Source organism: Ischnura elegans, chromosome X, assembly GCF_921293095.1.
Source record: "Ischnura elegans chromosome X, ioIscEleg1.1, whole genome shotgun sequence".
NCBI lineage: Eukaryota > Metazoa > Arthropoda > Insecta > Odonata > Coenagrionidae > Ischnura > Ischnura elegans.
Genome location: NC_060259.1, coordinates 76,205,049 through 76,228,291, shown reverse-complemented (window position 1 = coordinate 76,228,291; position 23,243 = coordinate 76,205,049). Strand labels below are relative to the sequence as shown.

Here is a 23,243-nt window from a genome sequence, read left to right as displayed (position 1 = left end):
CAGTCTGTCCCCTACAAATGAACACCCTGGCAAAATGCTCTACAAATACAGATTTGATCCAGATGACTTCAATCCACACAAGAATACAAAGACTATGATATACTTTGCATTGACAAATTAAATGAATTTAATAATGAAATATTAACCAAGGCCTATCAGACCGAAAAAATCATGTTGAGAACATCAAACCCACAATCTTTCAGATAATGTATTTAGAACATTTTACTGAAAAATAGGAAGCAAAACCACAGCCACAAGACATAGCAGTAACCCTCTAAGGGCCAAAGGTAAATGCACTGGCTTTTGATCCACGTGCGAAAAGTGCCCTGAGCCAATATATCACCTAAACAGCAGACAGATTTAAAATCATAATACGTTAAAACATTTTTTGTACACTTTGTCTAATCTGTAAGAATATTATATAGTCAACAAAAATTCATCTTTGGTAATATAATAAAACATTACAATGATACCTGAAATAGAAACTTCCCAATGTATTTTCATGAAGTGCTAAAAAAAATTCTAAAATTTACTTTGGCACTTTTCGTTTGCAGCACCAAATTTTGGCGGCACTAAGATGATAAATTTTTCAAATATTCTAATTGTACAATGAAACAACAAGATTTCCATGACTACAAAGATAAGACTTACTTGTCTGTCCACTGGAACGTTATGTAATGTGATCAAGTCTTTCACTATTTCCGCCGGACTTGATTTTATCAGATCCACCCTTTCCAAATGAATGCAAGTAATCTGATTGAGAGAATTTTTGTTCTTGGTAACTGTGGCCTGGCCGCAGGGAGCATCAGAACTGTACTCGAAATGCAAGGTCGTAGCACCATTTGGGAAGCTCTGCAAATAAAAAAAACATTAGGCGGCTGCAGAAGATTCATTACGACAAATGACAAGAAGAATACAACTCACACTCATGGGTAGGTCCTGACAGCATTCAGCCAAACCAAAGCCGTTCTCTTTTCCTCCCCAACTCTGAAATAGATAAATTATATCAATGCGACGACGACGACCAATGCATGCTTAGAGTATGTAAGAGAAAAATAACATTAATACAATTATTGTCACACTTACCTCTGCCAAGTGAGTAAGTCTACAAATAAGCGTAGATCTTTTGACCGGATTCAGTCTAGATATAAAATTACTCCTTTTACTGAACATGTAAAGAAGATTCAAAACCTCTAACACAACGTTCATATCACAGGAGGAGAGTAACGTTATAAGATGCTCCATTGAATTGTATAGGTGCCGGGAGAAAGAATGCTCTATCAACAGTGTCGTGAAATGTAACACCCATAGTAGTAATTCCTTGTCCTGAAAGCAATAAAGTTAAGGTTAGTTCATTTCCCTTTCTTAAATTAGCTGGCCATGATGTCCAAGTATACACTACCTCAGAATTCGGGTTAACGTCGCAAGACAGTTCCCAGAACTTTCCCGGGGCAACAGAGGCAGCTTCTTCTAATATCTCATCACAGATATTAAGGACATCAATCCAATGGTAAAGCTCACACTTTCCGTACACCCACGAATCAATGCTCATTAACTCTTGCAAAAGTTCTTTTCTGGAGCAAGATTTCAATCTGTCTATCAGCAGCTGACATTCCGCGGGCTGAGGATATAAAAATCAATCGTAAATACGTTGATACGAAGTAAAAGATCAACTAAGGCTTACAAGAATATTATGGGGTACATGAAAGACTGGCTTACCACATCCGAAGTGCCACTTCGTAATTTAGCTCGCTCGATCTTCATTGTCACATGTAGTATCTACGACTAAGAAATCGACCTGAAAATAACACACAAGACTAAATTCAAATGACAATTATAACACTATGATTTCAAGGGCGAAAAATGGCTTCAAAAATTAAAGAAACCATGAACAACGACGTTTGAAATAAAATATGAACACTGCTATGTACAACCACCAATTCCCAATAAATCACTGTAATACCAATGGCTAAGTTTTGTCATTGCCAAAACACGGTATTTTTTGCAAAAACAACATCGCAGCTTTCCATAAACTTTACCTGCTGACCTCATACAGCATTTCCACATCCACTCAATGACTGTACGCCATGTTGAAAAACGACGGCGGTGGTCAAGTTGATTCCCAAACCAGTTGCGCATCGAGAACTTTCTTGGTTGAATAAAGAGGGGGACACAGTGCGAAATTGGAGGGGGGGTAAGGGTTGCGTCATTAATTAAGCGTACGATTTGAAATAAAATTTCTGTTACTATGTTATCTCAATTTTTTTCTTTATCTTGGTAATAATTCACGTCTTACCAATGGACTTGGAGAGAATAAACTTAATGATATCAGCCTCTCTCCTATTTTGCGACTTTTTCCCATGGTAACCATTAAAAATTAAGAAATTACTATAAATTTAAGCAAGTAATTGATCATTATATTTGCGCAAGTTCACCCTGTCGGTAACGATTGGACAAAATGCATTATTATTTTTTTATTATGGTTAATCCATTTACCATGTTAATCCAGTCTTACACAGAACTTCCCTAGATAGTAGAAACTGACAGATAGGTAGGTACCTACGCATGACAACCTAAACCCTTTAAGCTTATTCTATGCAAATTGCACGATTGACGTATAATACATGCAGGCACACACAAAAAAAGTATTAATTAAAATATTTAAATTTATTTTAAATGTAAAAAGTACAGATGATGTGACGAGTTGTAATCAGACAGATTCCTAATTTGTAATAAATAAACAAGAGAAATTTATTTAGGAAACATTCAAGCCAGTTTGAGACAATATTATAATAAGGTGACCAGTTAGCAAAAGAGTATTCTAATTCGGAATGAGAAATCATGATTAATATGGATAATCAGAGATCTTCATTTTGGGTACCACAGCTATAGCTCTCAAACCAACTTATAAGCTTGGCATGAATACCACATATGAATTCAATGCGGATAAAAGTAACTCATGGTTGACCATCGAAGGCCTTACTGAAGTCAGCGTATATTTCATTAGTTTGATAATTAGACTTCAAAGCACTAATTATAAAATCTTGCAACACCGATAGATTAAGATTGAGGTACATCGACCATGTTGCTGTGAGCTACAATATGTTAAAAATGAGGAGTAATTTCACAAACCAGAATTTTCTCCATAATTTTAGGTACACAGGAAAGGGTTACCACAGTCCAGTAATTACTAATTTCAGATGTATCACCAGTCTTGGTGATACAACTGGTGGTTAATTTTAAAACTGTTTTAATTCTTTGATGGCAGAGATTGGAGATTGACAGAGAAGATAGGATCATACTAGCAGGCATTTTATGGAAGTGGAAGTATTTTACAATTCTGGTGAAGAAGCTAGCTGTACTGTTAAGAGAGGAGAGATTGGAAGGGACTGCAATGGACCACATGGGAGAGCAATATTCTGTGACTAATGAATTATGATTTCATCGTAGTATGAAGTAGCTGTGACGCATTGCACTTGTAAACCAATATAGTATAAACCAGGTCGGTGGAAAACGGAAAAGTGGAATACATTACGGCTTTTAGAGCCATTCGTCATACAATTTCTATTTAAGAGTCATCCACATAAAGCATAAGCTTGGGAGGGAGGCAAAAGTGTGGCCAGGTCATTAATGAAGAGGCTAAATAAATATGCCCCCAAGGCACTATCTTAAGGAACACCAGAAGTTACGGGGGACAGTGAGCAGAGGTGCCAGAGAGTATAAGCTATTGAATTCCAAATCAGAGATTTTATTGATGAGATCAAGAAAACTGCAAGAAAGAGGAAGGTAAGGTCGAGAGAGTTGAATGCTCTCAAGAAATATGGCATTGAGTTGAGTATTTTTTTGCTATTGAGTTAACAGCATGGTGATGGAAGACAGCTAGGTTACTCAGACAAGAATGATTAGGAAGGAAACCATGTTGAGTATTCGAGTATTCTAACTCTTCATGGCCTGCATTCCTTGGGTGCTTTTGTTTTTTTTAATTGTGAACAGCTAATGGGAAGGTGAATTTATTGCGCCACTCTCATATTACAGTAGACTCTCGTTATTACAAAGTTCACGGGACCGAAAAACTGGACGTTAGTAATAACGAAGTTTGTAGGAACGTTTCTTTTAGGAATTACCGGAAATACAAAAGGTAAATTATAAATGCGATTAAATTACGTGGAAATATATATAAACAGGAAAATTCGTTTCAGTTTTTCAACAGAAGAATGTGGCATGACGCAATCGTGGGTTGATATCTTCCCGAATACATCAAGTCCGATATATGAACTAGATGCGTTCCAAGACCTTGTTCCTAGGTTGATAAACTTATTTAGAAATTCCTAGGTTGAGAAATTTATTTAGGAAACATTCAAGCCAGTTTGAGACAATATTATAATAAGGTGACCAGTTAGCAAAAGAGTATTCTAATTCGGAATGAGAAATCATGATTAATATGGATAATCAGAGATCTTCATTTTGGGTACCACAGCTATAGCTCTCAAACCAACTTATAAGCTTGGCATGAATACCACATATGAATTCAATGCGGATAAAAGTAACTCATGGTTGACCATCGAAGGCCTTACTGAAGTCAGCGTATATTTCATTAGTTTGATAATTAGACTTCAAAGCACTAATTATAAAATCTTGCAACACCGATAGATTAAGATTGAGGTACATCGACCATGTTGCTGTGAGCTACAATATGTTAAAAATGAGGAGTAATTTCACAAACCAGAATTTTCTCCATAATTTTAGGTACACAGGAAAGGGTTACCACAGTCCAGTAATTACTAATTTCAGATGTATCACCAGTCTTGGTGATACAACTGGTGGTTAATTTTAAAACTGTTTTAATTCTTTGATGGCAGAGATTGGAGATTGACAGAGAAGATAGGATCATACTAGCAGGCATTTTATGGAAGTGGAAGTATTTTACAATTCTGGTGAAGAAGCTAGCTGTACTGTTAAGAGAGGAGAGATTGGAAGGGACTGCAATGGACCACATGGGAGAGCAATATTCTGTGACTAATGAATTATGATTTCATCGTAGTATGAAGTAGCTGTGACGCATTGCACTTGTAAACCAATATAGTATAAACCAGGTCGGTGGAAAACGGAAAAGTGGAATACATTACGGCTTTTAGAGCCATTCGTCATACAATTTCTATTTAAGAGTCATCCACATAAAGCATAAGCTTGGGAGGGAGGCAAAAGTGTGGCCAGGTCATTAATGAAGAGGCTAAATAAATATGCCCCCAAGGCACTATCTTAAGGAACACCAGAAGTTACGGGGGACAGTGAGCAGAGGTGCCAGAGAGTATAAGCTATTGAATTCCAAATCAGAGATTTTATTGATGAGATCAAGAAAACTGCAAGAAAGAGGAAGGTAAGGTCGAGAGAGTTGAATGCTCTCAAGAAATATGGCATTGAGTTGAGTATTTTTTTGCTATTGAGTTAACAGCATGGTGATGGAAGACAGCTAGGTTACTCAGACAAGAATGATTAGGAAGGAAACCATGTTGAGTATTCGATATGGTAGGGGATGAAAAGTAGCATAATTTGTTGAGGATAATCCTCTCAGCGACATAAGAAGGATTGATAGCAATGAAATCGGGTGATATATAGTTACCAACTTCTCATTAAATACTCGTTTAATGAATAGGAATAATGTTTGCCATTTTACATTGGTACGGAAAGATGCAGAGTGTGAATCAGCAATTCAACTGGAGACTCAAAGCAATCATGAGAGAAGAGGAGCATTTATGCACAAAGATAGGATTGATGCCATGAGGATCTGGTAGAGAGGTATTTTTTAAATAAAGTGAAATATCTCCTGTGGATTAGTTTCAATGCAGGATAGACAGAGTGTACACCTAGATGTGAGAGAGTGGTCTTGGATAGAAGGGAGATTGGATGCAGGTAATAAAAAGTCTGAATAGAATTTAGCTAATGAGTTTGGTCCATGGGAGCCCTCAGCATTATTGTTTTCATAAAATTTGCCATTTTTCCAATTCGGGAATAATTGCGTCGACGATTCACAACAGACCAGAATGTTTTTGGGGTGATGTTAATAGATTAGCACACACACTTGCATGTGCATATTCCTTCTGGATATTTCAGATGAGGGTTTATGAGAAATAACAAAGCTCTGTGTAAGAGTGACAAGTGTGTTCATGTGGAGTGGTGTTGTAGATGTGCCATGCTTGATTTTTGTTTCTAACAGCGTGCAGGTTGTCAGCTTTAAACCAAGAGAGGAATATCTTAGTTCTGGATTTCACATTAGGGACAAAATCCTTAACAGCATTCTCAATGATCGTATAAAGGAAGTCCGTTCCTTCTTTGGGTGTGAAAGAGGAGAGCACGGAGCGGTTTACGCCTTCCCAGAAAACCTTAGACCAAGCAACGGAGTTTCGGAGGGGTGGATAGTACCCCGTGATTCCTGCAGCCTGAAAAATTGTAAATTACCTTAAGTGACTCATGGTCTGAGTCAAAAATGTTTCCGTGGGGGGTGATTGCCTCAGCGAGAATGGTGGAAAAAAGGAAGTTCGTTGCAGAACTGGGATAGACCAAAGGACGTTGATAAAATTTTGGATGACGTACTCATCATGGGCGTCAAACATAGACCCACTCATTGGAGACTCCCAAAAGATTGAGAGATTAAAGTCACCAAAAGGATGAATAATGACACTCATTACAGCCAAGACATTTTTCTAAAACGGAAATATCACCGGCAGGAGGATGATAGAAACAGCCCACACAAATTTTGAAGGGCTTTGAATTTACAGGGCGTCCCATTTATCTTGACCACCCGAAATAACTTTTTGTCCAGATGGAAATTCAAAAATGTGTCAAGCAAATGTTCATTAGCCGTCAGGGGGACATTAATCAGCATGATTGCCTTCCTTGTAGCTTTGTAATTTACAAAGATATGAACAGCGGTGTGTCTTTTTAAAGGGCACCCTATATTTTTTATTCTGTAATTCATTTCCTCTCCTAAAGACATATTCAAAAATGTAGCACAGTGGACCATTAACATAAACACAACGTTATGAAAACATAAGAAACTCGTCCACAGTAAGTGGACGAGTTTCTTATGACTGGTGTGCATTTTACTATGTTTTCATTTGTTCACCGTCAACGTCAGCAAGTGGATTAGTTCCAATACCCGCGTACCTGCACTAAGCGCTAGAGAGTCACTCATTTTTCATAACACTGAGTTTATGTGAATGGTCCACTGTTCTACATTTTTGAATAAGTCATTGGGAGAGGAAATGAATTGCCGAATAAAAAATATAGAGTGCCATTTAAAAAAGACATACCGCTGTACATATCTTTGTAAATAACAAAGCTACAAGGAAGACAATCATGCTGATTAATGTCCCCCTGACGGCTAATGAACAGTTGCTTGACACATTTTTGAATTTCCATCTGGACAAAAAGTTATTTTGGGTGGTCAAGATAAATGGGACACCCTGTATATCAGAGGGTAGTGACTCTTCAGCCCACATGAATTCGCAGTCTCTAGGTCTATGCGAAGTTTAGAAGGATATTTATTGTTGATGGTGACAAGCACTCCACCCCCTCTGGAGAACCTATCACTGTGTTATACGATGTGAGTGACTGAGAGGGATATTTCTACATCACGAACGGTAGGGTTCAGCCATGTTTAAGTGAGCATCATGATATCAAGTTTGGAGAGTTCATCAGCGTAGGAGTCCCAGATTCGAGTCCCACCTGGGTAGGTTTCCCCGGTCTAGGGCATGGTCGTTTGTGTACGTTTACTTGTTACATTTGTTGAACACCCCGGTGTAAAATGGCCAATAAGAGCTGTATCCGGTGGTTTGAGAATAAAATAAATAAAAAAAATAACCTGATAGAAGAAAGATGTTCAAGATAACGGCTTCACATCAAGGGTATGGTTGGGTGGTTAAGGTTCTGGGGTGCCGCTGGAACCTGAGCTGTGGAGCAGTGGAGGTAAGTGAGGGATAGACCACAGGATGCGAACGAGGAAAAAAGAAATTTCTTTCACTGAACCCTTCAGGGAGAGCCAGGAGCTCAAATAACATGAGGGATGCACATGGTGAAATTGCACAAACACGGAGGGTTAAATTCACTGGGACTAGAAAACAAACCACAGAGAAAGTAAACATCAGAGGAGCATGAGATATGAGCTTCCTCTCGCTAGCAGCCATCTTGACCATGTATCATTAAGTTATTGTGGGTAGTGTAGACTTGGGAAAAGTAGTCAGCAAATAGTTTAGCAAATTACTTAGGGTCGGTTGACTAAATATCCCCATGGTGTTTAAAATAATTGGTCTGAACCAGACAGGGTTTTGACATATTTCCAATTATATTTCATATTAAAATTTACTGAGTCCTCACCCTAATGTAAAAATCAGCCGATTCAATTAAAAGTTTCCATTGAATTTCCCAATATTGAATTGCAATCCATCATATGAAATTAAATATCTATATATTCAATTGAATATAATGAACATTGCTGGAAATAGTGAAAGTTGTGGTTCTAGTTTAGTGGCTCTGTTTATCATGGCAAAGATTCTGCTTTACAATGACTGTTCACCCAGTGAGAAATGGGTGGTGGAATCCACGTGGAACCCACGTGGAAATGTAACGTGGATACCACGTGTTTTTGGTCATGGAATCAACGTGGAACCCACGTGGAAATTTGGTGGAAAAATTAAAACAGCAGTAGGCGCTGTCCTAAAACCATTAAAACCTCAACCACTCTATATCTAAACCTTCCATATATGTGTCTACGATTTTTCATGTGCTCTCATGGCTGCCTTTCCACGAATTATATAAAAATTGAATGTGCGATACATTTTCACATAACTAGCGTGGTTTCAGGATGATAAATGACGCAATGTCACCAGAGAGTTAAGTTCCACAAATTAGAAATTCTGTTTAACATTTTATGATAATCACCACAAATCCACTTGAAATCAACGTGGATTCCACGTGGGTCCAACCACTCAATATCCACCACCACCAAATATCCACCACTCAACGTGGATTCCACGTGGGTTCCACGTGGATTCCACCACCCATTTCTCACTGGGCAAGATTGCTAGACCTAATGAAAGATGAGGTTCTGCTATAGTTGTTGTTCTGATAATCAGGGCAAAATTTCACAGCATTTCAATAACTATTCCATATCATTCCAACCGATGGAAGATGTGGAAAAGCACTATTAAAGTTCATATGGCACTACTTCAAAAGAGACTTCAACTGTAATTCCTTTTTACATAAATTATTTATTTATTGTAGTTGGAATTCATGAAATTTTTATTTCATGTATATCCTACCTTACGGCCATTTTACAGGGGCCAAGTCATTGCACAGGTTAGCAATGAAAACATTTTTGAAATTGCGAGAATGCAAACTCTGAATTAGAGCAAGGGCTATTTTGCCATCTCCCATACATTAACTCTGACATGCATTCTAGCAATTCACCGCTTTACATGACTCAATTGAGACTGCGCCTTCTGACAGTGACGCAGCGAGGGGGGGTTTTGGGGGATAAAACCCCTCCCCCCCCAGAGCTCAGAGAAATTTTTAAGTTTAATCCATTTTACTTATTTGGATCAGTATTAATTATAGGATAGTTTTAAGATTTATCAAATATCCCTCAGAAAGCCATAAAACTCGCCATTTTGAACCATTATTCTTCAAATATTTCTGGAGGAGGGCCCCCGCAACTTCTGCTTACCCTGGTGGGTATGCAATACCCCACACCCGAAAGTATTAGTTGCGCCTAAAACCCCCCCTAGCCTTAATTCCTTGCTGCGCCCCTGCCTTCTGCCATATATCAGATGGACGTGATGTGTCCGTGTAAAAAGCCTTTAGAAATTTACCATTTTTGATCAAATTTGTATTTTCAACTTGAAATTCAATTGAACTGTTCAAATGAAATTTGTCACTTTTTCCATAAAGGTTACCAGTTTACCTCAAAGAAATAGTCATTGAGGAGAACATAACCCAGATAGCACAAAGTAAGAAAGTTATCTGTTCCTCATGGTTTTCTTACAGAAAAAATTGATAAGTAGCTTATTGTAAGCTAATGGGCTCATATAAGGCAAGGATAAGATTTTAGGGAAGAATAGGTAAGGAATGCTGTCCAATATCCTCAGATTAACATAAGTCACTTCTGTTGGAGCATCTAAGGCGGCAGAACAGCGTATTACACATGCTGCTCTGCTCAGCCCAACATCCAACATGACTGTAAAGCTTACCGGTGAAATTCAGCGAATCTTTATATGAGCTGAACAACTGATAACAGATTTACCCGAAAATCGAAAAAGTTAAACAACTGCAAGCGACTGGCTGGTGAAAATGCAAAGCATAATACACATACTTTTTCCTTATGGTGAAAAGAAAAAAAATAACATACAGGAGAATTGAACAAGTGACCCACAGATCAACAGCTTTGCATGCTAGCCATTATACCACGGCACCTGTTAAGATGGTGAGGCGTAGGCAGCACTTTAAAACCCAATTGTATAGAAAAACTTAGCTACTGCCCTCGTAGCACCAAAAGGATTGTATCTGTATATTTTTAAGATTTCGAAATGCATCGGTACACAGATTTTCAAATCTTTGTATTATACATATTTTATACATGTCTGATGATCCATGGTCCTTGATGTATACCAGACTCTTTAAAATATACAAATAATATCCTTACGGCTTAACCCAGACAGCACACTTGGTGTAATACACATGTATTACAGCTATATCACATGTAATTCACATTTAATACAACTGTAATACATGTGTATTACACCAAGTGTGCTGTCTGGGAACCAGGGATCATCAGATAAGTATAATATACAGATTTACGACGAGTTATACGTATTTAATCTATATAAAATCCGTATTATGGCAGCAGATATAATACGTATAATATCTAGATATTATCTGCGTGGTAGAGGACATTTGCATGTATTTTATGCAGATATAATATGTATACAATGTATACTATGATACGAATTAAATCTAGATATAATCTTTTTGGTGCTACTAGGGTGTGTGCATGACAGAAACTGAAATTATTCAAGGTCCGCACAATCTAATATTTATGAATTTTAATTTATGATCTCATAACCCGATGAATATATTAGAGATTCTTCTCCAGTATTTTTATATTCTGCGTTGCTATTCATGGGAAATTATGTGTTTTTTTTATGACCATGGTTTCGCCATCATTTCATAAATGTTAATAATTCTCAAATTATCACCAATTGATGTTAATTCTTCTCATAATAGAAAAGTACCATGGGCATACCCAGTGAGGGGCAGTTGCCCCCCCCTCCCCCCCCCCAGAAGCAAAAATCGCAAATGTCTCCAATGAAAATAATATTTTTTCAAGCGAATAATTTTAAAAACTAATAAAGATCTGTTACAGTTTCCTTAAAATGTTGATTTCATTCACCTTTTCCATACATAAATCTTACCTACAACTTGAAAAACCATCGCTATGATACGAATTAAATCTAGATATAATCTTTTTGGTGCTACTAGGGTGTGTGCATGACAGAAACTGAAATTATTCAAGGTCCGCACAATCTAATATTTATGAATTTTAATTTATGATCTCATAACCCGATGAATATATTAGAGATTCTTCTCCAGTATTTTTATATTCTGCGTTGCTATTCATGGGAAATTATGTGTTTTTTTTATGACCCCCCACCCCCCTAGTTTTGATCCTGGGTTCACCCTTGGCGCCATGAATAAAAACAGTATTCTTATACATAAATGCCTCAATGAATATACTCTAAAACAATGGAATAATAACATCATCTATGGAAGTGCTGAAGTTTGGCCTCTATTTTGTCATTCCTCAGAATGTTTGTTGGCCTGGCCCAGTAGCGGATACAGAAAAAACTCAATGGGTGGAGGCGCAAAGATATCTCGAGCTACCTTTACTTTTAATGCAATAAAAAATTAATCAAGCCACGTGCAAAGTTGAAGAAAGTTTTATTTAAATTCATTATACACATATATAAGACATTATCTTATGATACAAAAAAGTTACAATTGTGGTTCTACTATGTTCGGCAATGCGGGCATCCCCGCAAGGAGGGGCGTGCGCCCCCCATCTGTATCCGCCACTGGCCTGGCCATAAGAAACCCCTAAGGAAAGGCCAACAAGCTTACTTATAAGCGCCTTCATTATTTCTTCCTTTCATCTCATCTCAATGACTTATGATGTGCTAGCTCATGGGTATGTAACAATTATAGTAGGCCTTCCTAAAGTTAACATACGAAATATCTCAAGAATCATACAACATTGGAATCAAAAATAAAAGTACCTTGCAATGATGGATGATGAACATCAGCACTGTTAGGTGGATCATCAAATTCAACATAAAAATCACTAATGTTAGAAAGACAAATATCCAAAATGCATCCATTTACATTCATTGCCGAGTTCTGATGAGATAAACCCAGAAAATGAAGCGATTCATTCACAAATTTCCCGATGGATGAATACCAATCTCGGAAGTTACGTAAATTATTAGTAGGCTAGATGTTGTTCAGGAGATCATAATCACCAGACCAGGAGATCATAATCTGAATATTGTAAGTATCTATTTACTCAAAATGTTCCATGATGTTTGCTAAAGGTGATGCCACTGGGAGGTAAGCACAACCAAGAATAAGTTATTTGTGCAACAGAGGTAACATTACATAAAGGTGGTCAATGCTATCACTACTAAAAGGCAGGGTGTAATGAAGCAATCCAAGTTTCACTGCAATCACAACACCACCCCCAGGAGTTTCGCCACAATTTGCAGAGGATCAATCTTTCCTAAATATATCATATTCAGCAAATCCTTACTCAGAGTCATATGTATGAAGACCAAGCAAAGTTTCAGCTAACAGCAGTAACTCAGAATACCAGCAGTTAAAATCAACAAATCAATGAAGACAAACATCAACTGATGAATGTATAAGTATCCTGCAATCATTTGGACATGAAGCAAATTTTCACTTGCCTAAGAGTAAAGCTGCTCTCTCTAGTACTTGCGTAGATAACATGATCTAAAATATAAAATATAAGTACTGAAAAAAACTATATGAAATTTGGAACCACGTCTATCCACAAAACTTTACTTATAGCCTTACCTGATAATCCTGAATCCAAGAAAGAAAATTGCAAGTACAATTATAAAATTAGGGAATGCATTGACAAAAATATAGAGGCATTTAAATATATTGCTCGTCGAACCAATTGGTTAGATCGATCTTCTGTCAAGTGACGAAGCAAGAGAGAATTATAACTTTCTCAGACACAATACTATTCATTTCCAAGAAAGTTCACCAAAAACAAGACTGTATTTCAATGAAATAGATAACATCAGGAATAAAAGCACTCAGTCAGCATTAAAAATAGTTTGCAGGCAAAATTATGCTTAAGCAAACACCTCAAATAACACAAGTGACCAAATCCACTACAAAAAAAATTTAGAAAGGTACTTGAAAAGGTGATTAAAGGAGCTAAGAAAATTTCAACTGATTCTTTTATCAATAAATCGAAAAATGCAAGCAGGGCCACTTAGGAGGTAATTCGAAAAGAAATGGGAATGCAATGTAAATGAAGCACTGAATTTCTAGAAGTTACTGATAAGGGGAAAAAATTACTTATCCAAAAAGTATAACATTGTATAAATTACTAAGGCAGTTGCTACATTTGCAATGAAAAAAGTGCCCAAGGAAAGAGTTTTCATCGAATGGAGAGACTACATTAGTAATTTAGCAAGTAAGTGAAGCTGAAGTTATATGAAAATAATCTCAAAACTAAAAATCATAAATCACCTGGTTGGGATGGTTTACCTCACAGAATTATCAAAGAGATATCAAAAATAAAATATCAGATACGTTAACCTCTGTGCACTCTTATAAACCAATCGTTCTAAACGGGTACGTTTCCCTGAGGCTTAAAATTTGCAGCAATAAAACCTCTACTTAAGGAAGAGAAAGTATATAACAATTTCAACTTGCCAACCTGTTTCTTTCCAACGAAGTCCGTCAAAAATATCTGAATTAGGTGACCGCATGGACTATCCACCATCACCTATCCCGACATTCCGAAAATATTCAAATCCTATTGGTTGCAGAACATGGTTTAGAAAAAGGACACTTGTAGCGTTTATTTAATGCGCGCTACCGCCGTAAGGCAGCGCCGCCCGGAGGGAGACCCTTGGGGACCCTTTGGGGGACCCGTAATATAATGGGGCCAAGGATTTGGCGCCCTTAGCTAAGGAGTAGGGTTTATAGGGTCCCTGAATCCGTGAGAGAAGGACCTGACTGCTCGTGCGGGAAGGCGTCCAGCATCTGAGGCCATCGGGGTTTTTACTTAGTTTTTCTTGTTCGACACGGACTGTACTTTATCTTGTAGTAAACGTGTTAAATTGATATGTAGAGCTCGGCTCATTCGCTCAACACCTCCTGTAAACCCTGGACTCTAAAAAAAACTCAGCAGCGACAGCTCTGGCTGACTTCATACATAAGATAACCAAATCAATTGCCTAAATGCCTAATAGCAGCCTTGGTATGCGATTAATCGAAAACGTTTTTAATGTTTGAGCCATGAGACTTCTGAAAAAACTATCATTATCTTATGGGATTAATTCATGTACGTATGTTTCCTATGCATATTTTTAATTTAAGGTTTTATATTTTTTTACTAATATTTTTTACTTTATGACGAGACACCAATTTACCTGTAGCTGTACATGATGCAATGAATTGTAGGTGAAATGCGTCAATAAACTATTGTTATCAATACGTTGGAAATGGAGAATTAATGGTGAGAGGGGTGCGGCCGGCCCCAGTAAAATCTGGAACAATTCAAATATGGTAATCTCAGAAGTGGCTCTGCAAAAAAAATATTTCACCGGCTAAAAAAACAATGATGAATATCTTAAAGCCGCTTGTCAACGCATATCAGTCTTCCAATACGTTATCGCTAAGAGGTGTTGCATACCACTAGGGCGCTGCGGAAAGTAATGAACTGGCCTCTCGTCCTCTCCACAAAAACGACCATTCACCCATGTGACCAATTAATTTATTTATTTGCAGATAATAGTATGGTTAACAAATTCTCTCCGCTTCATCACTCCTGTTCGATTTTTCATACTCTTTATGTTATTTAGATTTAACTTCAGTCTTGGGTAAATGCAAGTATCCTTCGTTCATTTAATAATAATTCATCGCAGAATACCTCAGGTAACCTGTGCAATGCTCCTCAGCCGATTGCCTGGGCCTTGGTTCAACTAGCGCTTTTATGGGTATATAACGTAAATAATGAAAGAGACGGATTACCATTTATGAAAATATCAGACTCTGTCAATGTCATGTCTAGCTGGTAAATTAAATTGTATGAATAAGAACCATTGTCAACATTTTGTTTTACATTAGCAGTTGATCACAAGCCGTTATCCCGTTATCATACTAACTCAGTGACGTACCAGGGGGCTCCCTGGTACGTCACTATCACGTCACACGCCTAGGCGCCACATTTGAAACTCATTGAACCTTCAACCACTTAAACCTTTTCGTAATAGGCAACCATATAGTTAGTCCCGGGCATAGGCGGATTAAGGGGGGGCACGTGCATCCCCACGGTCCCCCCAGACGCTTAAAAAGTAGACAAGAATTTTAATATGTTTATCATTAGGATCATTTTGTTTTTTTATTATGGAGCCTAATTCATTTAATTTCATATTGGTAACTTTCATATTGAAATAAAGAGAATATTTCGTACAGTAATTGTTGTGTGTTGTTTTTAATCTCAAACATGAGAAGACCGTTTGACTGTCAGACGCTTGTGACCCCTAAAAAAGTCCTGGATCCGCCTCTAGACATTTTTTTGTTACAAAAAAATACCAAAATACGGGTTTAAAAACCATAATACAAGCAGGTGTATGGTATGATTCCGAAGTGTGGGTAGTGTCAAAGTAGACTGAAAAAAGTTGATAGTTTTTTAAAACAAAATTTTAAGATGTAGGTATTTACGTTCTCATAAAAAACGAGGGAATATGGAGGATCCGAACCATAAAGAGCCACGAGAATAAACATCCAGGCATAATAGCTTAGGTCAAAAGTAGAAGACTACGGTGGGCAGGCCATGTGACAAGAAGATAAGAGGACACTATGATAAAAGTGGTATCAGAAGATCTACCAAGGGTAAAGCGACCACTGGGACGGCCACGTCTAGGTACGCTGGAAAGATCAAATTGAAAAAAAAACATGAGAAGACTGGAAATAGATGCTGGCTGGATGCAATACCGAGAGAGATGGCGGGGCATTGTTGGCGAGGCCAAAAAACACCTAAGGTTTGAGTGGCCTATTAGATAAGTTAACGTAGTAAGCGAATAACATTCCGCCGCCCCCCTCAAAAAGAACCTGAGAAGTTGTAGGGATTCTCTAGGGATACATTTTTAAATAAATTCAAATACGCCCGGAATAAGGGTCGAGACTTAAATATCACCTTGAACTTATAACCTGCTTGATCTTAAAATGTGATATTTTTAGAGCTTAAAAACCAATTACTCATAAAAATTGAGAGTAAAAAATGTAAATAAATCAATAAATACAACTCAAGTCAGCTTTCAAGAAATTCAGCCATTTATTTGGTCGACAAATGAAAACAAACCTAAAAAGTTTATACTTAGAACACCAAGAAGAGATTTTTCCAGCTTTCATTTTGGCAAATTCGTATTGAACATTGGACAGAACTGATTGGTACTAAACATTGGACGGAGCGCTTAGGCGCCCCCTTTTACTTGGCGCCCTCCGCGGCCGCTTACATTGCTAACCGTTTAAACCTTCCCTGCAAATACGATCTCAACACATATCTTGAAAGGTAAAAACTGTCCAATCTATGAAAAACATGCTCATTCAACCCAGTAAATGCAATGTGCTGTGGAAACGTTGCAAAAGGGTTGCACGAGGTTGTAGGAGTCGCAGGAAGCAGCTAGGCATTTGGCAACATTTCTGCAACGTCTTAATTACGTCGCTGATACACTCATTTGGTCTGAAAAATTTTATAGCGCAATACTTTAGCCAGAGGATATACATATTTAAATTCGGTTCATCCCATTCATAAGACACTGATTGTATGTGAGAGTGGAATATTCACTAGTGACTAACCTAACCTAGTGAATAAGGCTAAACAAATTTTCGGCCTTAAGATAATTTTTCGCACTTAAATTTTGAAGCATACGAGCAGGGGTGCAGAGTACACAGAAACCCTGCATATGAGAGTTGCGTAAATGTTGCAAGTGCGTTGCAGGAGTTGCATAAGTGTTGCAAATATGTCTCATCAGAGGTTGCGAATATGTTGTCATTACATTGCAAAATCGTTGTAGAGAAGACTTTTGACTGGTTTTGGAACGTTGCTATTACGTTGCAGCAACTCCATGTTGGTTGCAGCACAATGTTTTTGCAACGTTTTCACAACACTTTTGGTTTACAGGGAAGTCACTCTTTTTTATGGACGGTAACCCAGTGAAGATACATCAGAAACTTAACTCAGTCGCTTTAACTTTATAAGCTCATGTAGGTAACCCAATATATTTCATTTTAACGCTAACGCACGCGGTTATTCATTTGCAAAAATTGGCGAATTAATGGCGATAAACAAATATTTTCAAATTAATGGAACTCCACGGTATTTCGTTCTCCAAAACGCGCTGTAGAAAGCGGGCAAAAAAGAGTAAAGCGCCGACTGACTCCCCGAAAATGAATCATCTGCTTGAAGCCACTCAAAACTTAAAAGGAAGGTATAATTGATTTCTCTCACTCTAAGAAAAAATCCTCGCTCGTTTTTTGAAATATTAAGGAGTGCACCTAAAAAGCGTCCAGGAAAGTGGCAGCACATAGGGCATCATCATCATCTTCACCGGTTAACAATCATAGGATGGGTTTGACGCAGCTCTCCACTTAGTTCTCCTATCAGCTAATCTTTTCGCACCTACGTATTTTTTCTCTTTCACATCCTTCTCTACCTGTTCCATATAATTTGTTCGAGGTCTTCCTATTCCGTTCTTGCCATCCACCTGCCCCTCGACGATTGTCTTCATCAGGCCATCATGTCTCAGGTATGGCCAATAAGATTGTCCGCCTTCTCTTCAAGGGTTTCATGAAGCTTCCCTTCTCTCCAACTCTTTTAGGACTTCCTAATTTCTTACTCGGTCGATCCATTTGATCCTCTTCATTATTCTGTAGCACTACATTTCGAAGGACTCTTCCCTAGATTTCTCCGCGGCTCTCATGGTCCATGCTTCACTTCCGTAGAGAAGACTCCAACTGTAAGTTCTGATAAACTATTTCCTAACTTGTCAGTTTAAATTTCCCTCTGTACGTAGATCTTTCTCTTGGTGATATGATTTCTTCGCCTGGGCTCTTCTGTTGTTAATTTCTTTCTTGCTTCTCCTATTGCTATTTATCCTGCTTCCAAAATAATAGAATTCATCCACCTCTTCCAGTTTTTATTTTCTTATTTTAATGTCACATAGGGCTTAAGCAGTGGTTTTATATTTTTATAGCCCACTACGTTTAATTAGGCCATTTTACACGGGGAACGGCATTGCGAATTTACGTATGCACGAAGGCGCAATCAAAATTGGGTCGTGTGAAGCGGTGAATTGCCAGAACACATGCGAGAACGCGTGGATGCGAGGCCGCAAAATAGCCCCTGCTCTGATTCCAAGATCGCATTCTCGCAATTTCAACATGTTTTCAGAGCAAACCTGCGCCGTGACGTGCCCCATGTAAAACGATCTTAAGGTATTTAGCATACGCATCCCCATGGGGATGAGGTGGCGTTGGAACAGAATGGTATCCGGTTATCAGATGGGGTGCCGGGGGTTCAAGAAACACGGAGAGACAATAGGGAAGGGAGGGCCCGCTAGGAGAGAGGACCGAGGGAAAGGGCAGGTCTGGGGAACGCGGTCGGGGTAGGGCTGGAGAGACCACTGTTGGGACCTTACGGGGTCCCATATTACTGTCGGCGTCAAAATGATATGCCGCTGTATTTTGCGAATTTATATCTGGGCTTCTGTTTATGCTATAATGATGAATAATACGTCATTTTAAAGAATATTTTATTCTTCTTCTGACTTATTTTCTGTTTTATGACAAATTCAAAAATGTAGACACGCCAGTGCAATAAATGACTTCGCGCACCGTAAAATTAGCGTTTTTTTCCAAATTCATGAACATTGTAACTCAACCTAGGGTAAACTACTACGTTTACAGCATTCATCTTCCACAATAAGTCGCATACATCAATACACATAACTAAAATGGCTTTTGCGTATTTTTTGAATGCATATTTTTTGTTAATAAACGAAAATTCTCAAACATTATCTAGTCCTACAGTTTACCCCGAAAGAAAAAATAAAATTGATAGAAATTCTTTTTTAATTTACTTGTAATTTTTTTATGATCCGTAATCTATAAAAATATTGATATTTTGAATGCTAATCAATTCTATTAATGCCATGTTTTCAATCGGGGCCGCGGCGGGCCCCTGCCAGCTCCCGGGAATCAAGGCTGCTGTACCGGGGAAGGCATGGAATGCTGTTTAGCCTGCTCCGACCGCGGAACAAAGAAATACACTGTACTCTACCCATTTCTTGTGCATTAAAAGTATTTGCAACTACATTACATTGATAATATAACCGTGCTTCAAGCAGTAAAAATAATCCATCTCTTATTAACGTTATCCCTGTACCTAAAAATGATATTACCTACACCAAACGCAATGCAATGGCTTGAGGCGTTACTTAATGGAACTCCTTCATGACTGTCAGGAAAGTATAAAACTTTGCTATTTCATATTCTTTCCTGACAATACAACAAACGTTATCTGTTAGTCTTCAATTCAAACAACACAATATTATGAACCGCAAGATAAATGACTGCAACTTCCTGACACCGTGGATATCGGACCATGACATGGGAACATAGCGATAAATATATACATGTCCAGTAAAACTAATAAAAAAGTTTGATCTTGACTCAACCTGATGAGACTTGAAAATAAATGCAGTAAAATGTTTACCTTGAAATAATTTAAACCCCTTATCAATCCTCATCGCTGCGACTGCAAGTGCTGCTGCTTTCGTCCCCCAAGTCGCCGAACGGATAATGGCCTCAGCATTTTACTGTGACTTACATCAGGAAAATCATTTATTTGCGACGTAAACCCATTCAGCACTTTGATATTTGCCGGAAATTCTTTATTGTTAAATCTATGCACTTTTTGTCGAATAACTCCTCGGGTGAACTCGTGAAGCACAATGCGCGATCGTCAGCTATATTTTCTCGGCGAAGACACCTCACCATCGGCACCTGCTCTTCTTTCTTTCACATAACGTTTACTACTCTTTCCTCACTCACGCCTGCACAAATGACGTATTGAACACCACTTTTTTGGTGTCAATAACAAATCACATGACTTTGCACTTTCAAAAAACTTCTTAATATTAGTGATAACATCTCTTTCGCGTCCCCTCAAGTTCTGCGGTCTCTTTCTTTCATGATTTTCTTCGTTGGAACTTTTCGTTGATAGATTTTGCAGTCTAAGGACACCTCTCTTTATGGGATGCTTCTTGCTCGCACTGAGAGTTGCGTTGGAAGAGAAAATGCCTTGCAGAAACTTACTTTCGACAGCGACAATGGAGTTACGGTAGGAGAGTTGGGTTACTGATGACGATGTAGATAGACGGAAATTCCAAAATTAAAGGTCTTCTTAGAAAACGGCAATGAAAGAAGAAACATTTGACCGCTGAGGATGGGATTATAGGAAAGAATAGCCACACGCTGGGCCCCTAAAGGAAGCGTGGGTTAATGAGTACGAATCATCAAAGCCTTGCTTAGGGGTTCGAAGGAAAGGCAAGGGTTGGAAACCTTTACAACCTTTTCTGAAGTATTTTAAGGGATTTGCCTCGTATTGTCTCCTATGTGCATTGTCTCCGCTATTGTCCGCGCTAAGCTTGCTTTTCGTGCTGCACTTATCTCGGGTTTGGACGTGGGGCAGGGTGGGGGTTACACAGTAGTGAACCATCGAAACCGTGCAAATGGGTTCCAAAGGAGGATAGGAATAGAATTTTGTGTCTGCTCAAAGGATTAAGAGGGTACATTTTCAATCACATTTCGCATAAATTCTACCTCCTGGTTTGAGCGTAATGAGAAACGAAAAATTCTTAAACTACTTAATGAAAAGAGGGCTACTTTATTAGAAGGACAAATTAGGTAATAAGCACGTTAACCATTTATGTTTGATCTACTAAGTAGTTTGATGTATTTAACGTCACAAAGATTCCTGAAGCTCGAAGGAAAATGTTTCAGTCGCAGTTCACTCGAATGTTCTTCTTGAGTTTCGCGCGGAAGATGTGGCAACGTCTTGCGCGCTCGTTCACTCCGGCGTATTTTCATAATACCCATATATAATTTATGCTACGCATAAATCGTGTATTTTCGGATCATAGGAAAATTACAAATAAATTAAAAAGTGTTTCTATCAGTTTTCTTAGATATCACACAATTACTTATACCACTTATTTTTTACAGAGCGCGACCCGGGTTTCAATGAATTATCATCATCTTCAGGCGCACATTATGAAGTCATAATTTGCGCCTGAAGATGATGATAATTCATTGAAACTCGGGTCGCGCTCTGTAAAAAGTAAGTGGTATAAGTAATTGTGTGATATCCAAGAAAACTTACAATGGAATACCACAGTGTTAATCAAGAGTTAGTGAATTTTGTTTCTATCAGTTTTATTTTTTATTTCAGGGTAAACCGTAGGGCAAGATAATATTTAAAATTTTCGTTTATTAGCAACATAATATGCGTTCGAAAAAAACGCAAAAGCCATTTTAGTAATCTGCATTGATTTATGCAACTTATTGTGGAAGATGAATGCTGTAAACGTAGTAGTTTACCCTAGGTTGAGTTACAATGTTCACGAATTTGAAAAAAAAACGCTAATTTTACGGTGCGCGGAGTCATTTATTGCACTGGCGTGTCTACATTTTTGAATTTATCATAACACAGAAAATAAGTCAGAAGAAGAATAAAATATTCTTTAAAATGACGTATTATTCATCATTATACCATAAACAGAAGCCCAGATATAAATTCGCAAAATACAGCGGCATATCATTTTGACGCCGACAGTAATATGGGACCCCGTAAGGTCCCAACTGTGGTCTCTCCAGCCCTACCCCGACCGCGTTCCCCAGACCTGCCCTTTCCCTCGGTCCTCTCTCCTAGCGGGCCCTCCCTTCCCTATTGTCTCTCCGTGTTCCTTGAACCCCCGGCACCCCATCTGATAACCGGAGACCATTCTGTTCCAACGCCACCTCATCCCCATGGGGATGCGTATGCTAAATACCTTAAGATCGTTTTACATGGGGCACGTCACTGCGCAGGTTTGCTCTGAAAACATGTTTAAATTGCGAGAATGCGATCTTAGAATTAGAGCAGGGGCTATTTTGCCGCCTCGCATCCACGCGTTCTCGCATGTGTTCTGGCAATTCACCGCTTCACACGACCCAATTTTGATTGCGCCTTCGTGCATACGTAAATTCGCAATGCCGTTCCCCGTGTAAAATGGCCTAATTAAACGTAGTGGGCTATAAAAATATAAAAGCACTGCTTAAGCCGTATGGGACAATAAAATAAGAAAACAAAAACTGGATGAGGTGGTTTTTTGTTTCTATCAGTTTTATTTTTTATTTCAGGGTAAACCGTGGGGCAAGATAATATTTAAGAATATTCGTTCATTAACAACATAATATGCGTTCGAAAAAAACGCAAAAGCCATTTTAGTAATCTGCATTGATTTATGCAACTTATTGTGGAATATTAATGCTGTAAACATAGTAGTTTTCCCTAGGTAAAAAATTTCAGGAAGTTGGCAAACCGGCTAATTTTACGGTGCCCGGAGTTATTTTTTGCACTGGAGTGTCTATATTTTTGAATTTGTCATAAAACAGAAAATAAATCAGAACGAAGAATGAAATATTCTTTAAAATGACGTATAGTTCATTATTATATCATGAACTAAAGCCCAGATATAAATTCGCCATCAATTCGCTATTCCGATTCGGTATCAAATTTTGGGGGGGATCATTACTGGCGTAGCCACGAGGGGGGTTTTCCGGATTACAACTCCCCCCTTGAGCCTTTAAAAAAGGCGCCAAAAACA

General features: G+C 38.2%; 1 protein-coding gene across 4 annotated transcripts in view; it reads right to left on the bottom strand.

The window, feature by feature from the left end:
* Positions 1 to 20,112, bottom strand: part of LOC124171666 (E3 ubiquitin-protein ligase HUWE1) — a 116,959-nt gene extending 96,847 nt beyond the window's left edge. For 3 of the 4 annotated variants that reach the window (XM_046550895.1, XM_046550899.1, XM_046550898.1), the window contains exons 1-6: positions 2,040 to 2,128; positions 1,720 to 1,798; positions 1,403 to 1,621; positions 1,087 to 1,326; positions 925 to 987; positions 652 to 852 (exon numbers count right to left, since the gene is read on the bottom strand). In XM_046550895.1, the coding sequence (XP_046406851.1) occupies positions 652 to 852; positions 925 to 987; positions 1,087 to 1,326; positions 1,403 to 1,621; positions 1,720 to 1,764 (768 nt within the window). In that variant the 5' untranslated portion in view covers positions 1,765 to 1,798; positions 2,040 to 2,128. Of the gene's footprint in view, positions 1 to 651; positions 853 to 924; positions 988 to 1,086; positions 1,327 to 1,402; positions 1,622 to 1,719; positions 1,799 to 2,039; positions 2,129 to 20,089 lie in introns of those variants that run through there. The other variant, XM_046550896.1, reaches the window with a different exon arrangement.
* Positions 20,113 to 23,243: the final 3,131 nt, after the last annotated feature.